Source organism: Bos mutus, chromosome X (genome assembly GCF_027580195.1).
Source record: "Bos mutus isolate GX-2022 chromosome X, NWIPB_WYAK_1.1, whole genome shotgun sequence".
Lineage (NCBI taxonomy): Eukaryota > Metazoa > Chordata > Mammalia > Artiodactyla > Bovidae > Bos > Bos mutus.
This window is the reverse complement of record NC_091646.1, coordinates 106,709,484-106,734,013: the sequence shown is the minus strand read 5'-3', so window position 1 is coordinate 106,734,013 and position 24,530 is coordinate 106,709,484. Positions and strand designations below refer to the sequence as shown.

General features: G+C 37.0%; 1 protein-coding gene across 1 annotated transcript in view; it reads left to right on the top strand.

Moving 5' to 3' along the window:
- MORC4 (MORC family CW-type zinc finger 4) overlaps positions 1-24,530 on the top strand; it is a 68,798-nt gene that overhangs the window by 3,647 nt on the left and 40,621 nt on the right. Inside the window, exons 3-9 of the mRNA XM_070365431.1 lie at positions 2,304-2,436; positions 12,954-13,172; positions 13,932-14,078; positions 16,358-16,490; positions 16,807-16,935; positions 20,439-20,558; positions 21,961-22,061. Of these exons, the coding sequence (XP_070221532.1) occupies positions 2,304-2,436; positions 12,954-13,172; positions 13,932-14,078; positions 16,358-16,490; positions 16,807-16,935; positions 20,439-20,558; positions 21,961-22,061 (982 nt within the window). The remainder of the gene's footprint in view (positions 1-2,303; positions 2,437-12,953; positions 13,173-13,931; positions 14,079-16,357; positions 16,491-16,806; positions 16,936-20,438; positions 20,559-21,960; positions 22,062-24,530) is intronic.

The following is a 24,530-nucleotide window of genomic DNA, read 5'->3' as shown; positions in this document are numbered from 1 at the left end:
GCCATGGGAGAAGATAGATTCCGTAAGATTTGATAGCATGTGCTATGTGTTGATAACATTTGAAAGGTTAAACAGAAATTGAAACCAGCTGCCAGATTGGTGCCTTTTTTATTATAAGTTCATCTATTGAGGCCAACCTGTTATTAAAACTTCATTTGTTGAGGCCAAGTGGAAGGCTACTTAAAACCAAAAATAAGTGCAAAGCTGTGCTTACTGCTGCTGGTCTGTCTGCTGATCTCTTTTCCCCTGCTGCCCCAGTTGACCCTGGCCTCTGCTGTGCCCTCTCCCCCTTGTATTCTACCCACTTCCAGCCAAGGAGATAAAATTTCTAGCTGCTCCTGGTTGTTACCTTAAAACTGTTTGTAGGTTTCTGTTTTAAAAAAGCACCTAGTAAAGTTTGGGCGAAATTGACAATAAAACCGGGGGCTGGGGGGGCGGGGAGTGATTTTTGTGAGAGGCTTGCAAGCTGGTTCATTGACTATATGGTTATATAAATGCAGAATTGGAATTGATATGCATTATATGTTTGAATTGTAAATGTTCATTAAGTGTTAGGGGAAAAAAATCCCTCTATGTCCCAAGTTTTCAAAGTAGAAATGATGTCCTGTTGGTTGACAAGTTAAGGGCATCAGTCTCAATGGCCTTGACTGCCAGTAGCCGTGATTGATAGGTTCTAAAACAATTCAAGGCCTACTTGCCAAGTAGTTTTTTGAAACAATGTAGGTGCCTTCACAATCCTGAATCCTGCCAGTTAAAGAAAAAAACCTGCTGCCTTTTATTACAAAGTAAAACACTGTCTTTCTGATAAAGGCACTATTGCATGTCAGACTTAACAATTCCTGCCAAAAGTTGGTCCACTTGATTTATCACATGACACAAGGCTTGGCCCCACGTAGTCCTTAAAGATTGACTCTATCAGACCTTTGAATCCCCTTCTGGGGCTATCCGTGATGCCCTAATGCTGTTAAGACTTTCTGGGTTACAGTCAGTGACAGTTTTATCAGTAATTCTGGCAACACCATTGTGGCCCTTGAAATTAATCTGTCTTGTTTCGTTTGATGGACATTCCACACATTTAAGTGGTTGTAACTGATACTGTTAATTGTGTTACAAAAACTGGTATTTTGAATATGTGCAACACTTCTCTTGCTAAGTGATGTTCCCCACAAAGAACTGCCATGATTTGAACATTGGTAGTGGGATGAATATACAACCAGAACCCCACCCAGATCTCCCAGCCCAGCCACATGGTATCAGTAAATCAATGTAGGATCCCAGGGAAAGGGGAGTGGGTGGGAGGGAAGGCCTTTGTCTTGTTTAAAGAGCCAGTAAAGGCAGGAGTGCTTGAGGCACCAGTCCAACAGATTGCACAAACTGCCCTCCCACTCCAGCCAGTGAGCCCTAATGAGACTTTTGTACCACGTGTGTCGATGACTGGCAATTATGTAAACTGGCACCTGTGGCAAAAAGATGTGACTATTTAGCTAATGTCATCCCCTGGGGTTGCAGACATGGCACATATATTAGAATATGGCTATATTTGATGTCTTTGGATTCTTGGATAAATAACCCATTGTGAAGACCTAACCCAGAAAGAATTGTAAAACTTTCTATATATTTTTCCCTACTTTAATTCTATGTTCTCCATTTAATGAGAATTAGACAGTCTCACCTTCAAGACTATTACAGAATACCTAAGCAGACTCACTCTTCTAAGCATGCTTGTTACATCGTTTGGATCTAGGCAGGCAGTTAGTGTTTTGGTTTTAACCTCTTTCAGTGCCTCTCATACTATAAATGGGGATGGTGATAATATCTGTGTTCTTTAATGGAGGAGGTGATATAAAAGAAAAGTAAAAAATAAAATCTTCGCAATAAACTCTAATGTGTGTGGTGTGTATCTATTTGTAACAAAGTTGCAGATTCAACTCTTCTCCATAACCACCCTTTACTGTATATGTCTGTGAGCAGTAAAGTGGCTAAAAGATAAGAAGTTAATAAGACAAAAATGGAGCAAAATGCTTTGTATATGGAGGACCTACTTTTCCCATAATCCGTGAAGTTTGAAGAGAAAAAGGCAGATTGCACATCAGTCATTATATGAAATCTAGAAATCAGCTTCATAAACCCATCTGCTGTCAAACCTTTCTTCCCCCATACCATTAATGCTCCCTGCTCACCTTCTGGGACATTCACATGAAGGGAATAAATGACAGTTTCTATGTCTTAGGGGCACTGAACTAGAGATTTTAATAGAATATTAGAAAAAGAGATCTAATATCACAGATTTCTACCTTTTGCAGATAATGCTGTAGATCCAGATGTATCCGCCAGGACGGTCTTTATAGATGTTGAAGAGGTCAAGAATAAAACTTGTTTGACCTTTACTGATGATGGATGTGGGATGACACCTCATAAACTACACCGAATGCTCAGGTAAAGATACCTTCATTCTTTTTCTCTTGTCTTGAGTTCATGAACTCTATTTAAGGCTTAATAATTTTCTTTTAATATTTTCCTTCCTTTTAATTCATTCAACAAATGTTTATTGAGCAGCTGTTATGTGCCAGGACACAGGACACTCTTCCTGACCTCATGGGACTAGAGTCTAGAGTCTAGACTAGAGTCTAGCTGGCAATTCAGACAAGTCAAGTATTAATCATAACAAAAAATCATAGGTATGATGATAGAAAAGTATAGGATGCAATGAGATAACTCATCAGGGGAGCCCTATCTGATCCAGAAGGTCAGGCAAAGCCTCTTAGATGAGATGATGTTTAGGCTGAGATCTAAGGGGTGATTAGTAGAATTTAATGAGGTAAAGGTACAAGGGGGCAAGGGTGAGAGTCCAGGCAAAAAGAACAGCAAGGTTAAAGACCTGGAGGTCTTCATTGATCTGAGACCTTCTCCAATTTGTATTAACTTAAATTCACTCTTAGAGCGAATATTGGCATTACTCTTAGAGTATTGGCATTATAACAGTTTATAGATTAGAACCATGGACATTCCCAGGTATAATCAAGCCCCACAAAAGATACAGAAGACGTCATACACATAATCTTTGAAAGTTTTGCAGAAGAATTACAGTCAGGAAATTCTCTTTTCTAACTGCTGAAGCTGGTAATATAGATTTCTGTTGCCAGTGTCAATTCATTTAATTACTTTAAAAGGTTTGTAATTAAGAATGTAAGTTTGTACTTTATTATCTTCATATATCACTCAGTGAAAGATGAGTGCTTCCTTAACTCTTTCCTTCTTGCTTCCTTTTTGAGCAAATGAGGTTTATTACTCTCCATGTGTGGAGAAGGCAATGGCACCCCACTCCAGTGCCCTTGCCTGGAAAATCCCATGGTCGGAGGAGCCTGGTAGGCTGCAGTCCATGGGGTCGCTGAGGGTCGGACACGACTGAGTGACTTCACTTTCACTTTTCCCTTTCATGCATTGGAGAAGGAAATGGCAACCCACTCCAGTGTTCTTGCCTGGAGAATCTCAGGGACGGGGGAGCCCGGTGGGCTGCCGTCTATGGGGTCGCACAGAGTCGGACAGGACTGAAGCGACTTAGCAGCAGCAGTAGCAGCACTCTCCATCTGGCTTCCTGCACTAGTGTGTGAAGCATGAGTACCAGTGGAGGAGGGAAAGGGCTCTGAACTATAAAAATGGAAGAGATTTATTTGGTTATAGTTCTCTTTGAAGGTATTCTAATTCTCTAACCCTGTTTCTAGGGAAATCTTTTTGAGTCATCAAACAAGTGAAATTTGGGCATAACCAATTATAAAGTTGGTTATATTTTACCAGTCAGCAATCTGTGTACCATATGTCTCAGATCCTCATAATTAAAAGAATATCTGGGGAAAGCTTCTAGAAGTGAAATAAGAACGTGGCCAGTATGTTGGTGAAGGTATGGAGTTGGCCCTATTTTTGAACTTACAGCCTCACTTTTATCACCTAAAGTTAATATTTTATATTATGAAAAATAGGATTTTAGGTGGGGTGGAACCAAAATATTTATGTCTAAATCTGTATGTACTAGTTTTGTTCCTAAAATCACTTATCTTCTTATTGATTCCTTCCCACCACACGTTATCCTAGTGATATGGGTGTCAAATAGTGGGCACAATGAATCTTACCACCTTCTATTTTGTTTGTGGAACTAGATATGTGAGAGTTGGTGCTTACAATTATAAGGCAGGAAGAAGGGAAGAGGATGGCTTCAAAATAATTGCAACAGTAATTGCAACAACTTTTGTTCTGGGCTTCCCTGGTGGCTCAGATGGTAAAGAATCTGTCTGCAATGCAGGACACCTGAGTTCAATCCCTGATTAGGGAGATCCCTTGGATAAGGTAATGGCAACCCATTCCAGTATTCTTGCCTAGAGAATGACATGGACAGAGGAGCCTGGCGGGCTACAGTCCATGGGGTCGCAAAGAGTCAGACACAACTTAGTGACTAACACTGTCTCTTTTGTTCTAGATTCTTTCACCAAATTTTTACTGAACACCTACCTATGTGAGAGTCACTGGAGATAAAGGGGTGAACCAGACAGACATGATCCTTGTTGTCAAGGGGCTGGCAGTTTAGTGAAAAAGATACAAAATAATTGACTAGTAGTACAACTACATAGGTTATTCTACTAGTGGTTTAAGTGCTGTGAAGGAAAAGTAGTTTCTATGAGAGTATATAGCAGAGGGATCTAATCTAGTCTATGGAATCAAAAAAGATGACCATGTAGAAATGACATTTGAGTTCAGATATAAAGGATGAATATCATTCATTCAAAATTTTGCTTCCTTCACAAGGAACAAAACAGGCAGAAACTACAGTAACCATAGGATTTTTTTGACATTATCATGCCAAATATGTTTCCCACTAATTTGAGCTGGGCAGTTGTTCCTCATATTTAAAAATTAATTTTAGAGAATTTAAAAAATTTGTATTGAAATGTAGTTGGTTTATAACGTGTTAATTTCTGCTGTACAGCAACCTGGCTCAGTTATACATACATATATACATATATATATATATATATATGTGAAGTTTATCACAGGATATTGAATATAATTCCTGTGCTATACAATAGGACTTGTTCATCCATTCTATGTATATCAGTTTGCATCTGCTGATCCCCAAATCCCAATACCTCCCTCCTCCTCTCCTTGGCAACCACAAGTCTGTTTAATTTTAGAGAATTTAAAAAATGAGTCCTGCCTAATTGATATCTATAGGACATTTCATCCCAAAACAATGAATTTCACCTTTTTCTCAAGCGCACATGGAACCTTCTCCAGGATAGATCACATCCTGGGCCATAAAGCTAGCCTTGGTAAATTCAAAAAAATAGAAATCATTCCAAGCATTTTTTCTGACCACAATGCAGTAAGATTAGATCTCAATTACAGGAGAAAAACTATTAAAAATTCCAACATATGGAGGCTGAACAACACGCTGCTGAAGAACCAACAAATCACAGAAGAAATCAAAAAGAAATCAAAATTTGCATAGAAACGAATGAAAATGAAAACACAACAACCCAAAACCTGTGGGACACGGTAAAAGCAGTCCTAAGGGGAAAGTTCATAGCAATACAGGCATACCTCAAGAAACAAGAAAAAGTCAAATAAATAACCTAACTCTACACCTAAAGCAACTAGAAAAGGAAGAAATGAAGAACCCCAGGGTTAGTAGAAGGAAAGAAATCTTAAAAATTAGAGCAGAAATAAATGCAAAAGAAACAAAAGAGACCATAGCAAAAATCAACAAAACCAAAAGCTGGTTCTTTGAAAGGATAAATAAAATTGACAAACCATTAGCCAGACTCATCAAGAAACAAAGGAGAAAAAATCAAATCAACAAAATTAGAAACGAAAATGGAGAGATCACAACAGACAACACAGAAATACAAAGGATCATAAGAGACTACTATCAACAATTATATGCCAATAAAATGGACAACGTGGAAGAAATGGACAAATTCTTAGAAAAGTACAACTTTCCAAAACTGGACCAGGAAGAAATAGAAAATCTTAACAAACCCATCACAAGCACGGAAATTGAAACTGTAATCAAAAATCTTCCAGCAAACAAAAGCCCGGTCCAGACGGCTTCACAGCTGAATTCTACCAAAAATTTAGAGAAGAGCTAACACCTATCCTGCTCAAACTCTTCCAGAAAATTGCAGAGGAAGGTAAACTTCCAAACTCATTCTATGAGGCCACCATCACCCTAATACCAAAACCTGACAAAGATCCCACAAAAAAAGAAAACTACAGGCCAATATCACTGATGAACATAGATGCAAAAATCCTTAACAAAATTCTAGCAATCAGAATCCAACAACACATTAAAAAGATCATACACCATGACCAAGTGGGCTTTATCCCAGGGATGCAAGGATTCTTCAATATCAGCAAATCAATCAATGTAATACACCACATTAACAAATTGAAAAATAAAAACCATATGATTATCTCAATAGATGCAGAGAAAGCCTTTGACAAAATTCAACATCCATTTATGATAGAAATGATAGAAAGCAGGAATAGAAGGAACATACCTCAACATAATAAAAGCTATATATGACAAACCCACAGCAAACATTATCCTCAATGGTGAAAAATTGAAAGCATTTCCTCTAAAGTCAGGAACAAGACAAGGGTGCCCACTTTCACCATTACTATTCAACATAGTTTTGTAAGTTTTGGCCACAGCAATCAGAGCAGAAAAAGAAATAAAAGGAATCCAAATTGGAAAAGAAGAAGTAAAACTCTCACTATTTGCAGATGACATGATCCTCTACATAGAAAACCCTAAAGATTCCACCAGAAAATTACTAGAAATAATCAATGACTATAGTAAAGTTGCAGGATATAAAATCAACACACAGAAATCCCTTGCATTCCTATACACTAATAATGAGAAAACAGAGAAATTAAGGAAACAATTCCATTCACCATTGCAATGGAAAGAATAAAATACTTATGAATATATCTACCTAAAGAAACTAAAGACCTATATATAGAAAACTATAAAACACTGGTGAAAGAAATCAAAGAGGACACTAATAGATGGAGAAATATACCATGTTCATGGATTGGAAGAATCAATATAGTGAAAATGAGTATACCACCCAAAGCAATTTATAGATTCAACGCAATCCCTATCAAGCTACCAACAGTATTCTTCACAGAGCTAGAACAAATAATTTCACAATTTGTACAGAAATACAAAAAACCTTGAATAGCCAAAGCGATCTTGAGAAAGAAGAATGGAACTGGAGGAATCAACCTACCTGACTTCAGGCTCTACTACAAAGCCACAGTTATCAAGACAGTATGGTACTGGCACAAAGACAGAAATATTGATCAATGGAATAAAATAGAAAGCCCAGAGATAAATCCACGCACATATGGACACCTTATCTTTGACAAAGGAGGCAAGAATATACAATGGATTAAAGACAATCTCTTTAACAAGTGGTGCTGGGAAATCTGGTCAACCACTTGTAAAAGAATGAAACTAGACCACTTTCTAACACCATACACAAAAATAAACTCAAAATGGATTAAAGATCTAAACGTAAGACCAGAAACTATAAAACTCCTAGAGGAGAACATAGGCAAAACACTCTCTGACATACATCACAGCAGGATCCTCTATGACCCACCTCCCAGAATATTGGAAATAAAAGCAAAAATAAACAAATGGGACCTAATTAACCTTAAAAGCTTCTGCACATCAAAGGAAACTATTAGCAAGGTGAAAAGACAGCCTTCAGAATGGGAGAAAATAATAGCAAATGAAGCAACTGACAAACAACTAATCTCAAAAATATACAAGCAACTCCTACAGCTCAACTCCAGAAAAAATAAACGACCCAATCAAAAAATGGGCCAAAGAACTAAATAGACATTTCTCCAAAGAAGACATACAGATGGCTAACAAACACATGAAAAGATGCTCAACATCACTCATTATCAGAGAAATGCAAATCAAAACCACTATGAGGTACCATTTCACACCAGTCAGAATGGCTGTGACCCAAAAGTCTACAAGTAATAAATGCTGGAGAGGGTGTGGAGAAAAGAGAACCCTCTTACACTGTTGGTGGGAATGCAAACTAGTACAGCCACTATGGAGAACAGTGTGGAGATTCCTTAAAAAAACTGGAAATAGAACTGCCTTATGATCCAGCAATCCCACTGCTGGGCATACACACTGAAGAAAGCAGAAGGGAAAGAGACACGTGTACCCCAATGTTCATTGCAGCACTGTTTATAATAGCCAGTATATGGAAGCAACCTAGATGTCCATCAGCAGATGAATGGATAAGAAAGCTGTGGTACATATACACAATGGAGTATTACTCAGCCATTAAAAAGAATACATTTGAATCAGTTCTAATGAGGTGGATGAAACTGGAGCCTATTATACAGAGTGAAGTAAGCCAGAAGGAAAAACACCATTACAGTATACTAACGCATATATATGGAATTTAGAAAGATGGTAACAATAACCGATTATGCGAGACAGCAAAAGAGACACTGATGTATAGAACAGTCTTATGGACTCTGTGGGAGAGGAGAGGTGGGAAGATTTGGGAGAATGGCATTGAAACATATAAAATATCATGTAAGAAACGAGTTGCCAGTCCAGGTTGATGCGATACTGGATGCTTTTCATTTTGATATTTGGCAAAACTAATAAAATTATGTAAAGTTTAAAAATAAAATAAAATTAGAAAAAAAAAAAAGTGAGTCCTGGATTAAGTATAATTATATGTATTGGACTTTATTTCTGATCATATCTTGAAACAAACTTGAATCAGTTAGAAGGTCCCATTTATTTAAAAGAGATTATTTAGTCCAATTCTAACTTCTAGCCAGGGATTCCATGTACCACAATTTGTTCTAAAATAGTTGAATATTAGAGGTAGCATTGAAAACTTTTATTAAGTATATTAATTTTTCTGTTTGGGGGTCATATTCTTTTGTATTTGGAAAAAATAACGGAGGTAATCATGCAAAATCATTAAGCCTACAGAAATTCTATTTGACTTATAACATTTATTATAATCTTATTCACATTTTCCAACTTTTTATGCTACCCTTATATTTTCAGGCTAATAAAATAGTTATGTAAGTAAGCAACAGTTTCTCCCATAAATACAAAATCTCATGAAAATTAAGGTAAAAAGAAAAAGCCTATCATTAAATTCCTTTAAGGTTCAAAATTAATTCTGTTTAGCTTATGGGGATAGTGTGTGAACCAACTAGTCTATATTCGGCTGCCTTTGTTGGAAAACCTCTTTTAAGAAGTGTATTTCCTAATAGGTCTGTTCTTCTAGAACAACAGCCAGAGAATAGCAGTATGCTTAGTATCCTTTCATTATTTTATGCTACACATTATATCACCAGTACATTTAGAGAACAGCAGTACTTTCCCTTTTATGTCCATGAATTTGCTAAGGTTTTTTTTTTTTTTAATTGATCAGAGTCCCAGTTTAAATTTACCTCTGTAGATTCTAGAGTTGACTTTTTTAAGGAACTTGGAAAGAAGCTGCTATTTTCCTGGATTCCACTCACAGAGCCCACTTGGTGTGTAAATACTGTTGTCTATTTTATTAAGGAGATAGAATAGGACTTACTTGGTGAAGAGAAACCACCTAAGATAAAATGTCTATGGAAAATTAAAGAATCTGCTTGTAATACAGGAGACCTGGGTTCAATCCCTGGGTCAGGAAGATCCCCTGGAGAAGAGAATGGCTACCCACTCCAGTATCATTGCTCAGAGAATTCCATGGACACAGGAGCCTGGTGGGCTACAGGCCATGAAGTCTCAAAGACTTGGAAACAACTGAGTGACTAACACACATACCAAACTATATAAGATTCATTCCTACAATTCTGTTATTTATTGTGAATACATTTATGTTAGGCAGCGATTTGATTGGTATCTGGCATGTATTCTGAGATTTTTCAGTTAAATAGAAAACCTAATATGGGAATGCAAGTGGAATAAAAGAACACAGAGGAAGAGTTAAGGGTAACATAACAACAAAAACAAACTGAGAGCATCCAGCTCCTCTCATCTCGTTCTTATCCTTTGGCATTTCTGGTTCTTGCCCTGCCCCACTACCTATCTTTTCAACCTTAGGTAGTCTTAGTCGGTAAAGAATATGCCTGCAATGCCGGAGACCCAGGGTTGATCCCTGGGTTGGGAAGGTCCCCTGGAGGATAAAATGGCAACCCACTCCAGTATTTTTGCCTGGGAAATCCCATGGACAGAGGAGACTGGCAGGCTATGGTCCATGGGGTCACAAGGGTCGGACATGACTTAGCAACTTCACCACCACCACCATATAAGCTAAAATACAATGAAAGTTTATAGTTATGAAGGGGAAAAGATGATAGATGGCAGAACAAGCAGAAATGGTAAGGAAATTAAAGAAGCAATATAATCTCCCTATTTTCACCACTTTCCCTTGACCACCTAATTGAAGCTTAGGTAGAATTCAGTTCAGTTCTGTCACTCAGTCGTGTCTGACTCTTTGCAGCCCCATGAACTGCAGTGCACCAGGCTTCCCTGTCCATCACCAACTCCCACAGCTTGCTCAAACTCATGTCCATCAAGTCAGTGATGCCGTCCAACCATCTCATTCTCTGTCATCCCCCTCTCTTCCTGCCTTCAGTATTTCCTAGCATCATGGTCTTTTCCAATGAGTCAGTTCGTCGCATCAGGTGGCCAGAGTATTGGAGTTTCAGCTTCAGCATCAGTCCTTCCAATGAATATTCAGGGCTAATTTCTTTTAGGATTGACTGGTATGATCTCCTTGCTGTCCAAGGGACTCTCGAGAGTCTTCTCCAACACCATAGTACAAAAGCATCATTTCTTCAGCACTCAGCTTTCTTTATGGTCCAACTCTCACATCCATACATGACTACTGGAAAAACCATAGCTTTGACTAGACGGACCTTTGTCAGCAAAGTGATGTCTCTGCTTTTTAGTATGTCGTCTAGGTTGGTCATAGCTTTTCTTCCAAGGAGCAAGCGTCTTTTAATTTCATGGCTGCAGTCCCCATCTGATTTTGGAGCCCAAGAAAATAATGCTTTATTTTCTTGGTAGCATTAGAGAAGGTTAAAGTCCAAATAACTCTGTAGATCCATTTCACATGGTAGGTAAGATTACTGTTTATAAAGAGCCCTGAGTTTTAGATATGCATTAGATCTGAAGTAGAAGTAGATGATAGCATATGACCATTCTGAATGACTTCTAGAGTTTAAAATTGAAGTTTGAATACTACTTTGTAAGTTATATTATACACATAGTGTGACATTTAATCCTCCTCACAACCCTGTTGTTTTTAGGTAATTCTATCACAGGAGGAAAAGGAATGCTTGAATCTTAACCAGCTTCTTTAAGTTTACTTTCTGGATTGCTAAGGCCTATAGACTGCAGAAGCTCAATGCTCTTTTGGTATTTTCAAAGGAAGTTCTACCCTAGAAATTACCTTTTTATGTGATTGGATTTATTTGCTGGATACACAAAGGTCTTTTAAAGTGTCTCATCTCAAGGGACACAATGGTATCCTGTAACACTTGAAAATGAAATGGTGATCCTCCTTCCTTAGTGAGCAAACACAAACCCCCACCTCCAGGAAGTAGAAATCAGGTGTGTGTATGTGTGTGACTCAGTCGTGTCCGACTGTGACCCCATGGACTGTAGCCATCCAGGCTCCTCTTTCCATGGAGTTCTTCAGGCAAGAATACTAGAGTGGGTGGCCATTCCTTTCTCCAGGGGATCTTCCCAACCCAGGGATTGTACTTCACCCCAATTAAAAGAGTTGGAGCCAAGGCCAAGCTGCTCAGCCATGGCAGGTAAAGCATCTATTTTACTGATGTTGGAAAAACATCTGATCTGTAATATACGAAATCTTTCCTTACACTGTAAACCGTGAGGGCAAGAATCATGTTTCTTATATTAACAGTTGTGTCTCCACTGCTTAGCATGATGCACAGGACATAGTAGGGGCTCAGTAAATATTTATGGAATGGATGGTAGTGTACATTTTTGGAAACTTAGTCCATCTAGAGAGAACTCGTCCTTAAAAAATTAGTTTTATTTGTCATGAGAGAAGATATATGAAGGTAATACTTATTTTCTAGCTTTCAATGTCTTTAATTTTTGTTTGGTTTGGTCATTTTGTTGTGTGTTTGGATGGAAATAGAAGAAAGGGGAAGGATCTAGCTCCTAGATTAAGCTGATCCTAAGGGGCCGCAGAGATTGTTGAGGTGGCTTTGTGAAAGGCCCTTAGTAAAACACGAGAGACTTTATACTGCAGCTGTTTGCTGATATTCAGAGGCAGAACTACCTATTTTTATCCCTTGGCCACATTCCAATGAACTGTCCCAGCAGATGGTAAGAATTGGAAGTGTTATCCTTTGAGTGAATAGTTGAAATTTGCAAGATACATAACCTCTGACTTTGCAATTTCTAGAGAGTGACATAACCAGGTTAGGGATGCCTACTCTGCCTCATACCTCTGACTAGTGTCAGTATCTGGTACTCTCGTTACCCTCTCTCAGGTGTACTCTGAGATAACTACCCTGCTCATCTTCCCCTAACTTTTCTATTAACAAACAGAGCTCTTTTATCTAAACAAGAAAGGCAGCTGTGCCATAGCCTCTGTTAGTGAAAAGAGGCTACCTTTACCTTTATAATATGTGACTCTAATGCAGTGGAAGTGTTTATGTACACACAAACCACACAGGAAAATCAGTGCCATTACCCCATGGTTATTTCCTATGTTTTCACTTAATAGTTTTGCCCAGAAATACCAAAAGGAAGAACTTTTTACAAGTGTTCTTCATTTGTAAGCCAAACATTTGGCCTACCTATCTTAGGATGCTCTTTTATCTTTCTGATTTCTTCTGATTTCTTTTTTCTTGTGTAATTGCAGCTTTGGCTTTACAGATAAAGTCATAAAGAAGAGCCAGTGTCCCATCGGAGTTTTTGGTAATGGTTTCAAGTCAGGCTCCATGCGGCTAGGAAAGGATGCTCTTGTCTTCACCAAGAACGGGGGCACTCTCACTGTTGGACTCCTATCACAGACGTATCTGGAATGCGTCCAGGCCCAAGCAGTTATTGTACCAATTGTTCCATTCAACCAGCAAAACAATATCCTTTCTGGAAATGGGAAATGTTAGTTAAAAATTAGTCTAAACTGACAATTTTGATAGAAACCTCTTTCTTCAGGTCAAATCCAGCTATCAAAAGTTTTCATATTTAAAGAGGTATTCAGATGTCTTAAATTTAACTAGAATTTCACCCTATTAAACATTGTTAAAATAAATGGATCATTGGAAGAAACAAATGTTTTAGTTATTTTGCAGTTTTCATTGTTCTATGATTTGATCTATATACTATCTCCACCCCCTCACCACTCTTACAGTACAGTTCCCTGGGGCCTTCTCTCTTTTTCCCCCTTAAAAGTAGTTATATTTGTGTCACCCTCCTAGAAACATACTGTTCATTAGCTTATCTGACAGCTGAATAGCTGATTTTTCTATAACTGAGCAAGCTATTATTTTTGTTAGATACCAGGTTATCTTTACGCAGACAGTATAGCAATAAAGTTTGAACTCATTGCTTCCAAAGAGTCTAAAAACTCAGACTTTGATCTGTTTCTTAAGTATAGGACCGTCTTAATTTACATGGAATTTTTGAAGCAATATTCTGCAGGGGTAACTGATTTTGGTATTAGTCTCTATAATCTTTCTGCATTTCCCCCTGCTTCCCTTTCTTCGGAAGCAGTAATGTTCATGCTTTATATCTTTATGTCTATATTTTGTCTAAACATGCAACCCAAAAGGCAGATCTTCCTGTGATAGCATCTTCTGAAGATGATAATTTTTCTTTGACTATACTTGGTTTTACAAAAAATGATTATTACTGAGGATTCCTTGCCTAGCCTAGAAGCCATCTTGAACTATTCAATTTTCAACAGTGAAAATGACCTGCTGTCCCAGTTTGATGCCATCCCAGGCAAAAAAGGCACTCGTGTTCTCATTTGGAACATCCGCAGGTATGGTATCCAAGAGTGATAGATTCTAATAAACAGAAGCAATACAACGAAGCATATTTTAATAAATCTCTTCTATAGAGAAGCAGAGTAGATAAATTTTGATACATGTTTGTATCTCACTGCATACTTTTCCTTAACTTTCTTAGAACCACAGCTCTGTTTGAGACAGTGCTTCTTAGTGGTAAAATATGCAGCTTAATAATGTGGAGACCTGTATACATATCCTGAAGCTGTTACCATCAAGATAGTTCAATATTATTCTAAAATCTTCCAAATCCATTATAAATATCTATTGTGTATTCAAAGACACTGTTTAGAGGTAGGTCAGTGATAGTTATTTCACCTATTTGACAGTGAAAATGAAGTATAAGGAAGAAAATTTAGGGTAACAAAGCACAACACAATCTTAAAATAATAAGGACATGTGTATTTGTGCTTTCAGAGTAGTTGGATCAGAAGTAGAAAAATCTTTGAAGCAGATAAATTTGAACTATAATGAAGTTGACTTCAGGTCATATGTTTAGAGCTAATAAAGCTACCTAGAAATAGTTTAGGATATGTCATTTGTCTCACCTTGTCATGTTAAATGAAATAGTGTCCATTGAAACCAAAAAGCCTTTAGTATAAAATAGAAGTGCTACTTTTATGTTTAATAGAATACAGTATCAGATATATTCATGCAGTATCAGATATATTCATTCTTCTTTTTCTCCATAGGTCAAGTATTTTGCCTCATTTCTTAGTTGGATAAAACTTAGTTAAAAAACTGTGGTGGTCCATATAGAAAGTACTTTGAATTTAAAAAAAAAAAAAAGTAAGGTAATTTACATCCTCCTGTGTCCTACTAAGAAAACCTCAAAGTAATATAATTTATATTATAAAGGATCATTTTCTTGAAGCATTTCAAGTGATTTAAACGCATTTTCAGCAGACTTTTCTCTTTGTATATTGTTTCTCAGTTTATGGTACTAGGTGTTACATAAATAAGATTCCATGGTCAAATAACTTTGGGAAGAGCTGGCTTAAACAGAGCTTACCACATAACTTTATTATAGCACTTCTGAGAGGCTCTAATATGCTAACATTATTTCAACATACAGTGAAAATATTTAAGAGAGCAATATAGTATGCAGTTTCCAAATTTTAAAAAACTGTCTCTCCAGACCTCTTTTCCTTGGACAGTGAATGGTGAGGGCCATGGGGGACAGGAATCTCCTCAGAATACATTTGTTAGAGTGGGATGGGTAGCAGGAATCAGGATTATCCTGGAAAATATAGAATACACTGTTATAATGACCTGAGCTTTATACAGGATATGTATGATAGTGGCTCTGGTTCAGCCCTGAAAAAGGAGCTATGTTTTCAACACAGCAACTCTGAGCCTCTGAAGCCTCAAGTATGAAGAAGGTGTCCCTAGAGCTAGAGGTGGCTTTGGAAATCAGAAAATGTCTCTCCAATTTTATTTGATTATACAGACTTTATATCTTTATTTCATATTTAAGAGTATCTTGGGGGACTGCCATTACACAGAACAAATTTGGGGAACTGTTATTCTGATATATGTTTTTTCTCTGTAATCCATTATTTGGAGTTTTTTCCAGTAACAAAGATGAGTCTTGCCTTTTTCCTCCTGGCAGTTGTTAGTGATGTAGCCTAGGGTCTTGGAATAGACCATATTTAAGTGACCTGAAGGGATTATGAGAAGAAATATCCTTGGGAAAGGAATATGAGTACTATTATATTTAAATGACAATTATATAAATGATCTCCTAGAAGACTAATAAGGATATGTTGTTTCTATCACAACCTTTTTTTTTTCTTCTAAGAAATAGAATTAGATCTGGGGAAATCTTACTAGTCCTTATACTATTACTGAAGTTAGAAAGAGTAGATTTTGATTCATCTGTTTATTCAGTTGGGGGAAATCATGTGGAATGACCTACCTGACAATTCTATATTAAGACCCTGCATCAAGGATAGCTGCTGTAGCCATTTGATTTATCAGATCACAAACATCCCCACCTGACTTTTTTTTCTTTCCTTTGCTACTTAGTATCACACCTCTATGAAACATATCAGAATTGTTTAGACCGGAAATACCCTTAAATATTGTGTGATCTTCAAAGCAAATAACACATAGTTCCTTTGAACTGGTAGTCAGGGGAAGAAATAGGTATCTGAGTTTTGGCTCATGTTGTTTCTTTTCTCTTGGGTTCCTAGTGCATTTTTGTCCTTTGGAGCCAGTTTTTGTTAGATTGGTACTTCTCTCTTTTACCCAGAAATAAAGATGGAAAGTCTGAGTTGGACTTTGATACAGATCAGTATGATATCCTGGTAACAGACTTTGGCACAGATGAAAAAGAGACTGGTGGCGTTTCCTCTGAGCTGCCAGAAACAGAGTACTCATTACGGGTGAGTAAGAGTGGTTTTTCTTCAACAATGAGAGGTAAGATGTCCTGTAACATGAAAATATTACAGAACAAAATTTCACTTTATAAAGATGACAACCTTTTAACCCTATACTCGGATTCCTTTTCACTGTCTGCACTCAAACAGTGTAGCTAATATAGTCAGCAGTACTTAGTATGGGAGTTGATGTAGAATAACAAAGTATACAAACTGAGCCAAATCTTTGCTCAGATGAGATCTCAGATGCTAGCAGCGTTTTATGGGGATGTCAGTTGAATTGGCAATATTGTGTAATAACTTTCCCTTCACTGTTCCATAGGCATTTTGTGGCATTCTATACATGAAGCCACGAATGAAAATTTTTCTGCGTCAGAAGAAGGTGACTACCCAGATGATTGCCAAGAGCCTGGCCAATGTAGGATATGATATATATAAACCTACCTTCACAGTATCCTTTCAACTACATGAAACTGACCTCTTTGCTTCAGGATTAGATTTCCAAGTTGGCACATAAAAACAGAAATCTTTCCTTTTCCAATTAAAAAATGTGTTATAGTACAAGCCCTCTTTTACTGTATTCTAAGGAGATATTTCTAAAGCCAACCTATGCACCAGTTTTATCAGAGATCACCTGGAAATTATTAAAATTATACAGCATCCTGAGTCTTTAGAGATTCTGGTTCAGTAGATTCTGAAATCTCTTTTTTTAAAAAAAATATTTCTTAATTTAAAAATCCTCCACAGATTATAATGAGTAACCAAGTTTGAGAATCTCTACTATAAGGAATGATCCATGCTGTTGGGTTTGTACAGGAATTTTGTTACATATTAATTGATATGTAAAATGTTGACTTAAATTTGTTGCAAAATGTTGACTTAAATTTGTTAATCTTTTGGATAGGCTATGAGTTTTGCTGTAAGAAGTCCAGACTTATGTTGATAGAAGTTAGAAGATGGGAAACCTAGGGTGAGAGAAATCTTCAACAGATTTGACATGGATTTCCTTGTACTTCTCATAATTGCAGCCATTCAGAGAAGTTAATTACTCACTTTCACTTCTGCCCCCATATTGCCTTGGGAATGAATTTCAGACACTTGAGGAATCTTAAGGCAAACTATGGAAATTAGGTCCATCTTTGTTTATGAATTTGGGGGCCAAACAAGTGTTTGAAAGGATGAGAATTCATAAGTACTTTTGAAGAATTGCTCTTGTCATTTACTTTCTAGTAATAAGCTCAGCTCTTGGCCCAAGAAACCTGTTCACACACTGTTTACTTTATCAGAGGCATTATCTAGCTTACTTTGTCTTTCTTCCCTTGACCAAAAATTAGAAAATGCTGTTCCCTTTTTAAATAGCCATACGGTTGTTACTCATAAGCAGATGGATTAATCCTTGTCTACTATGAAAGTTAAAAAAAACAAACAAACACCCTAAACACACCCAGCTTAACAAAGCCAGAGCTAACATCATTAGCATCTGTAGGTAAATTAGTTATAATATCACTGTATGGAGCTGGGATCTTAGTGCCTTAAGTTTAACAGAGCCAGTCTAAAAAAGTGCTTTTCAACTACTGTTTCAGGATATACTATATTTCTGCCTTCAGCTTCTTTCTCTTATGGATTTCTATCAGGATACCTTCTAAGCGTTCATTCTGTATATACCTCAGCTCTTCTCAGCCTCCCTTCCCATTAAACTAGTTACTTTCCCCTGTTAGAATTTGGGCTAAATGAATTCACTATTCAGTTCAGTTCAGTTCAGTTGCTCAATCGTGCCCGACTCTTCCAACCCCATGAATCGCAGCACGCCAGGCCTCCCTGTCCATCACCAACTCCCAGAGTTCACTCAGACTCACATCCGTCGAGTCAGTGATGCCATCCAGCCATCTCATCCTCTGTCGTCCCCTTCTCCTCCTGCCCCCAATCCCTCCCAGCATCAGAGTCTTTTCCAATGAGTCAACTCTTCGCATGAGGTGGCCAAAGTACTGGAGTTTCAGCTTTAGCATCATTCCTTCCAAAGGAATCCCAGGGCTGATCTCCTTTAGAATGGACTGGTTGGATCTCCTTGCAGTCCAAGGGACTCTTCTCCAACACCACAGTTCAAAAGCATCAATTCTTCAGTGCTCAGCCTTCTTCACAGTCCAACTCTCACATCCATGCATGACCGCTGGAAAAACTATAGCATTGACTAGACGGACCTTTGTTGGCAAAGCAATGTCTCTGCTTTTGAATATGCTATCTAGGTTGGTCATAACTTTTCTTCCAAGGAGTAAGCGTCTTTTAATTTCATGGCTGCAGTCACCATCTGCAGTGATTTTGGAGCCCCCAAAAATAAAGTCTGACACTGTTTCCCCATCTATTTCCTGTGAAGTAATGAGACCAGATGCCATGATCTTCTTTTTCTGAATGTTAAGCTTTAAGCCAACTTTTTCACTCTCCTCTTTCACCTTCATCAAGAGGCTTTTTATGAGTAAAATGTAATTTCTAATAAAATTTCTCTAAAGGTCACTGAGGGAAAAGATACTGATGCTAACTTATTTATTCCTGTTATCAAAGGCTTCTTCTCCCCTCTTGTCCTTTCCCCTCATAATAATTTGGGAACCTCCTACTCCAGTGTACTCCCACATCATAATTTAGAGTTTAAAAGTGTATAACGGAAACAATTTGACAGTCTTTATCTTTAAAGTGTTAATTTTGTGGTATAGAATTTTGGTTTTTTGTTTTGGGCAGTTTTGCCCTATTTCGTTTTTGCATTGGAATGGGGTCTTACTTGTGGTTTGATTTGGGCTTCTGGAGACCAGAACATGAGATGTTGTGAGCCAAATATTACTGTGTTATGTATCACTTATGTCATGTCTTCATATCATATCTGGTCCATTTATCACATGGATTTGATGCAAGTAGCTTGTTACTTAGAGATGATAATGGAGATCAGTTTTTGAAAAAGTAACAAAAATTTTAACTCATTTAGACATGAAGATTTCTTTTAGTATTTGTTTTAATGAAAATCTCAGTTTCTTTCTCTCCCCTTTATCTTTCTCACTCCCTTACCTTGATTTTTAAATCAAATAGGACTTGCTAAAAATTCATAATTATTCATGTTTATGTATAATTAGTTCTCTTTGTTTCATTTATTCAAGCTTGTTAACTTCTTCCCATGAAATAGATTACAACAGGATTAGTGTGCCTTCCAGCAGAATTATTGTCCTTTACTTTTGAAAGTGATTTTGTTCCTTGTGCTTTTGCTTTCATTGTGTTTTGTATGACTAGCTGGACATGCCTTATTGCTTTTAATTGTGTTGTGCCATGTATTTAGTAGTAAATTAGGCAGTTAGCAAAGGTTAGGTAATGTTTTGTGTTTTATGAATTTTTAGATCACTGATGATACTTTGATATATTTTCTTATAGTCTTTTTATGCATATATTTATAGTACATATTTTTCAGTGATACTTATTATATTCTGAACATTTCCTAATATTCCCAAATATTTTTTAAGGGCATAATTATAAGAACTGTGTAACAGACCATGTGGCTACACTAACATTTATTTAGTCATTCCCTTATTGTCAAACATATAAATTATTTGTTTTTTAAGCTGTTATAAATCATTGATAAATCTCTATAACTCATAAACCTTTATGGTCTTCTCTCACTATTTCTGTAGTATAAATTCCTGAAATAGAATTACGTGGTCAAAGGTGGAGAGTTCAGGATGGGGAACACATGTATAATTTTTTTAATTAAAATTGAAGAAAAGATAAATAAATAAAGATCAGCAAAAAAAAAAAAAAAGAATATTTTTAAAGCTGTTGATACAGATTTTTTAAATGCTTTGTAAAAAGTTTGTACCAGTTCATATACACTGGTGGTTGATGTTTTTTTGCTATAATATAATGCAAAATTTTGTGTGCTAAAGCCTCTGGTGTTTGTCTCCTTAATGATTTTCTTCTCAGAATAAGCAGGTGAAAATAACTTTTGGGTTCTCTTGCAAGGATAATAACCAGTTTGGAGTAATGATGTATCATAACAACCGCCTCATAAAGTCTTTTGAGAAGGTGGGGTGCCAGGTAAAGGTGAGTAGTTAATGTTTCTTTGTCATAGAAGGCTGAAAAGAGTAGGAAGAGGATTTAAATTTTGCAAAAGTGATAAACTAATGAATAGCTTTTTACTGCCACCTTGAGATGGTTGTTAAATCTGATCCTGGAATTCTGTGTTACCAGTGAGCTGTCTTATGTTCAGAAGCTCTTTCTACTTATCATTCTTCATAAATGTTAACCCAGGAGCTTTACTGAATGCATTTTTTAGGTCACTGTTAATAAGAGGTAGAATGAGAGCACCAGCAACTCTGCCACGTGTATAAGTTTACTAATGTTTGAGGTAGCGCTTTCCATTTTCTTGTGGAGACAATAAGGCAAAGTGGAAGGTGCATAAAATTTAGTGTTTGATGACCAGGATTTGAGTCCCAGTTTTTCCAACTAAAAGCCATGTAACCTTGGCTACATTGTTTAATTTCCCTGCGGCTCAATTTTCTTACCTGTAAAATGGAAACAATAGTAGTTTTACTTGCTCTACCTACCTTAGAGTTTACAGAGTTGAGAGATTTAAATGGAATAAATCATACAAAAGTGCTTTATAATTGAAGTATAGAAATATTACCATCATCTTCAAGTTTTAATGACAACTTAAAGTGGTAACATCCATAAGTATCTCATTCATCCCTATTTTATAGATAAGATTGCTAATGCACAAAGGATGATAAGCTGCTTTATGTTACACAGTAGGACAAGGTTTTACATACGACCCAGGAGAGCTAGTTTGCAGCCTGTATTTCTTTTCATTGTTGTATCATCTTTATACAACTTGTTTGTGTGCCAGTCTAATTACACTTTGACTCAGTTCCTTCCATTAAAGAATACAAAAATGATTTTAAGTCCAAAAATCTTTCGTATCAACTTGTAATTAATCACTACAGGTGTGACTCTTTCGCAGTTGTTTGTGGCCTTACATATATAAACATTGTTTTATTTTAATAGAGTATGATGATTACATAGCATCCTTAATTTTTTTCAGATGGAGTTTGGTTTTAGTTCCTTAGAACAGGAGTATATAACCTTAATTTTTTTTTTTTTAGTATTATCATTCTTTGTTCAAATGGAATCTTATGGCAATCCCTTAATATAAAACAGATGAAAGTGCCTTGAAGTAGCATGGGTGAAGTAGAGTTTTCCTGGAAAATCCTAGGGAATCTATGGATCACAGTTTGAAAATCTCTGCCCTAAAATTTGGCATAGGTTCCAATTCATTGTAATACTTGCAGTCTATTGGAGTAAATTCCCAGTGTTTCTCTAGGTATTACTGGCCTTTCCTTGCCCGTGAATGTTATATAACCTTTCTGTTATTGTTTGGAATCAAAAGGAAGTGCCTCTAGGCAGTCAACATTAATGTAAGTGTTGAAATTACTATTTTTCTTCTAAGCCAACTCATGGAGAAGGTGTGGGAGTAATTGGAGTCATTGAGTGCAATTTCTTAAAACCTGCCTACAATAAACAAGACTTTGAATACACCAAGGAGTACCGGTGAGTCACTCCCAACCTGAGGTGTTTCTAATGGTTTGTTCAGATATGATTCTATTCTCTGAAAACTCTAAAATCATCTCTTAAAACCAGCCAGATAAGTTAACTGAGAATTCCTTCAAATCTATTTTCTAAGATTATAAATAAAATGATTTGATTTTTAAATTAAACCTCACTGATGCATGATGTATGGAGCCCAATTGAAATAAACTTTAAAAATTATGGAAAGAGTATAGGGATTATTTAGTAAAATACTTATGGTGAAACAGTTTTTAAAAACTTTTTATTTTGTATTGGGAAATAGCTGATTAACAAAAAATGTGATAATTTTAGGTGAACAGGAAAGGGACTTAGCCATATATATTCATGTATCCATTCTCCCCCAAACCCCACTCACATCCAGGCTGCCACATAACATTGAGCAGAGTTCCATGGGCTATACAGTAGTTCCTTGTTGGTTATCCATTTTAAATATAGCAGTGTGTACATGCCCATCTCAAACTCCGTAACTTATCTCTTCCCCCCGATCCTTTCCCCAAGCAACCATAAGTCTGTGAGTCTGTTTCTGTTTTGTAAGTTCATTTGTATCATTTCTTTTTAGATTCCACATATAAAGGGTATCATATGCTATTTCTTCTCTGTCTGACTTCACTCAGTATGACACTCTCTAGGTCCAACCATGTTGCTACAAATACCATTATGTATTTCATTCATTTATTTTTAGGAGACAAAGGAGTTGTTAAAGCCAGAGTATAATAGTTTGTTTTAAAACTTGTAGGGAGGGATAGATCATACATTCTTCTTTCATCAAGTATTATGAGATATCCCCTCTGCCATTACGGACATAAGAATGAAAGTTAAGAATCCTAGATGCCTATGAACAAATGGGATGCTGCTGCTGCTGCTGCTGAGTCGCTTCAGTCATGTCCGACTCTGTGCGACCCCAGAGACGGCAGCTCACCTGGCACCCCCGTCCCTGGGATTCTCCAGGCAAGAACACTAGAGTGGGGATGAGATATATGTAAATGCTGTGTGTGTTGTAAGTCACACACACAGCATTTAGTCGTGTCCGACTCTTTGTGACCCCATGGACTGTAGCCCGCCAGGTTTCTCTGTCCATGGGATTTTCCAGGCAAGAATCCTAGAGTGGGTTGCCATTTCCTCCTCCAGGGGATCTTCCCAACCCAGGGATTGAACCAGCATCTTTTATTTCTCCTGCATTGGCAGGTGGGTTCTTTACCACTGGCACTACCTGGGAAGCCCCTGAATGTAAATAAGAAAGTGAAATACCTATAAAATAATTGTATTAATGAGGGTTGTATGCCAAATGGGAAGCAGCTTTAAATAAAGCCTAAAGGAGTCAAGGAAGGCTTCACAAAGCAGAATACATTTGAGCTGAAACTTCAAGGAAAAGTTGGAGTTTGCTAGGTGAACAAAGCGGGGAGAGGACATTCTAAGCAGAGGAAAGTATGTGAAAGGGCAAAGGGTGTTCTGGGAGTATGGAGAAAGAAGGCGTGAGGACTTTTGGTGTTGTTTTCCTTGAAATCTCAGCAGCAAATCTTTTGTTAGAGTGGAGGGAAAGTAATTCCCCAAATCTTTTTTTGTTTTGTGTCCAAACTATAATAAAATTAGTTAAATGTTGTGCCTTAATTTATACAAAACCATAAGAATTTTAGGTTTAATATTTGACAGACTGATAACTATTTGGATGACAACCTCAGATTAATTTCAGGGTAATTGGTTCTTGGTCCCTAGGGCTACTCAGTGATTATGATAACTGTCTGCCCTTAATTTAAGTAAAATAGTCTTTTAAACATGAGTCTGGCCCATAATGGAGATCTTTGATTCGGACTTGACTCACAAGAATGAAAGTTTAGGAATGACATCAGTTTGGCAAAAGTCCAGAGCCGAGTCATTCTATTTCTCTTGAGTGAAAGGAGTAGTGAATTTCTGGTGATTAACCAAATAGTTGAGATTTGTGAAATCCAAATGTTAGATACTAAAGCTATGTAACATCCTCCTATGCCGTCTCTGCCACCCCTGCATCTACCTTTTAAATTTTAGAGGTATTAGACTCTTGGTTTGTGATGTTTCATTTCAGTATGATGAGTTTTAGGTGATGGCAGGGGAATCCAAATGGAGGTATTCCATAGAGAGTAGGTTTATTCAGTTAAATATATGGGACTTCTGGCTTAAGTAGCTTAATATCTGCTGCACATTTTATTAAAAACAGAAAACTAGTATACTATCCTGCATACAGAGTCTTCTGAGGATGAGAAATTTGTGTAACTCACCCCAATTCTGACATCATTTCCCTTTCCATTCTGTTTTATATTCACTGAAAAAAGTGTTTTGTTAATATATGAGGGAATTTGAGAGGGTGATTAGAGAAGATTGTCTGCCATCACAAACTCATCCTAGGAGTATTTATTATAGATTTCAAAACTGCTAAAAGAGGTTTCAGCCATCACA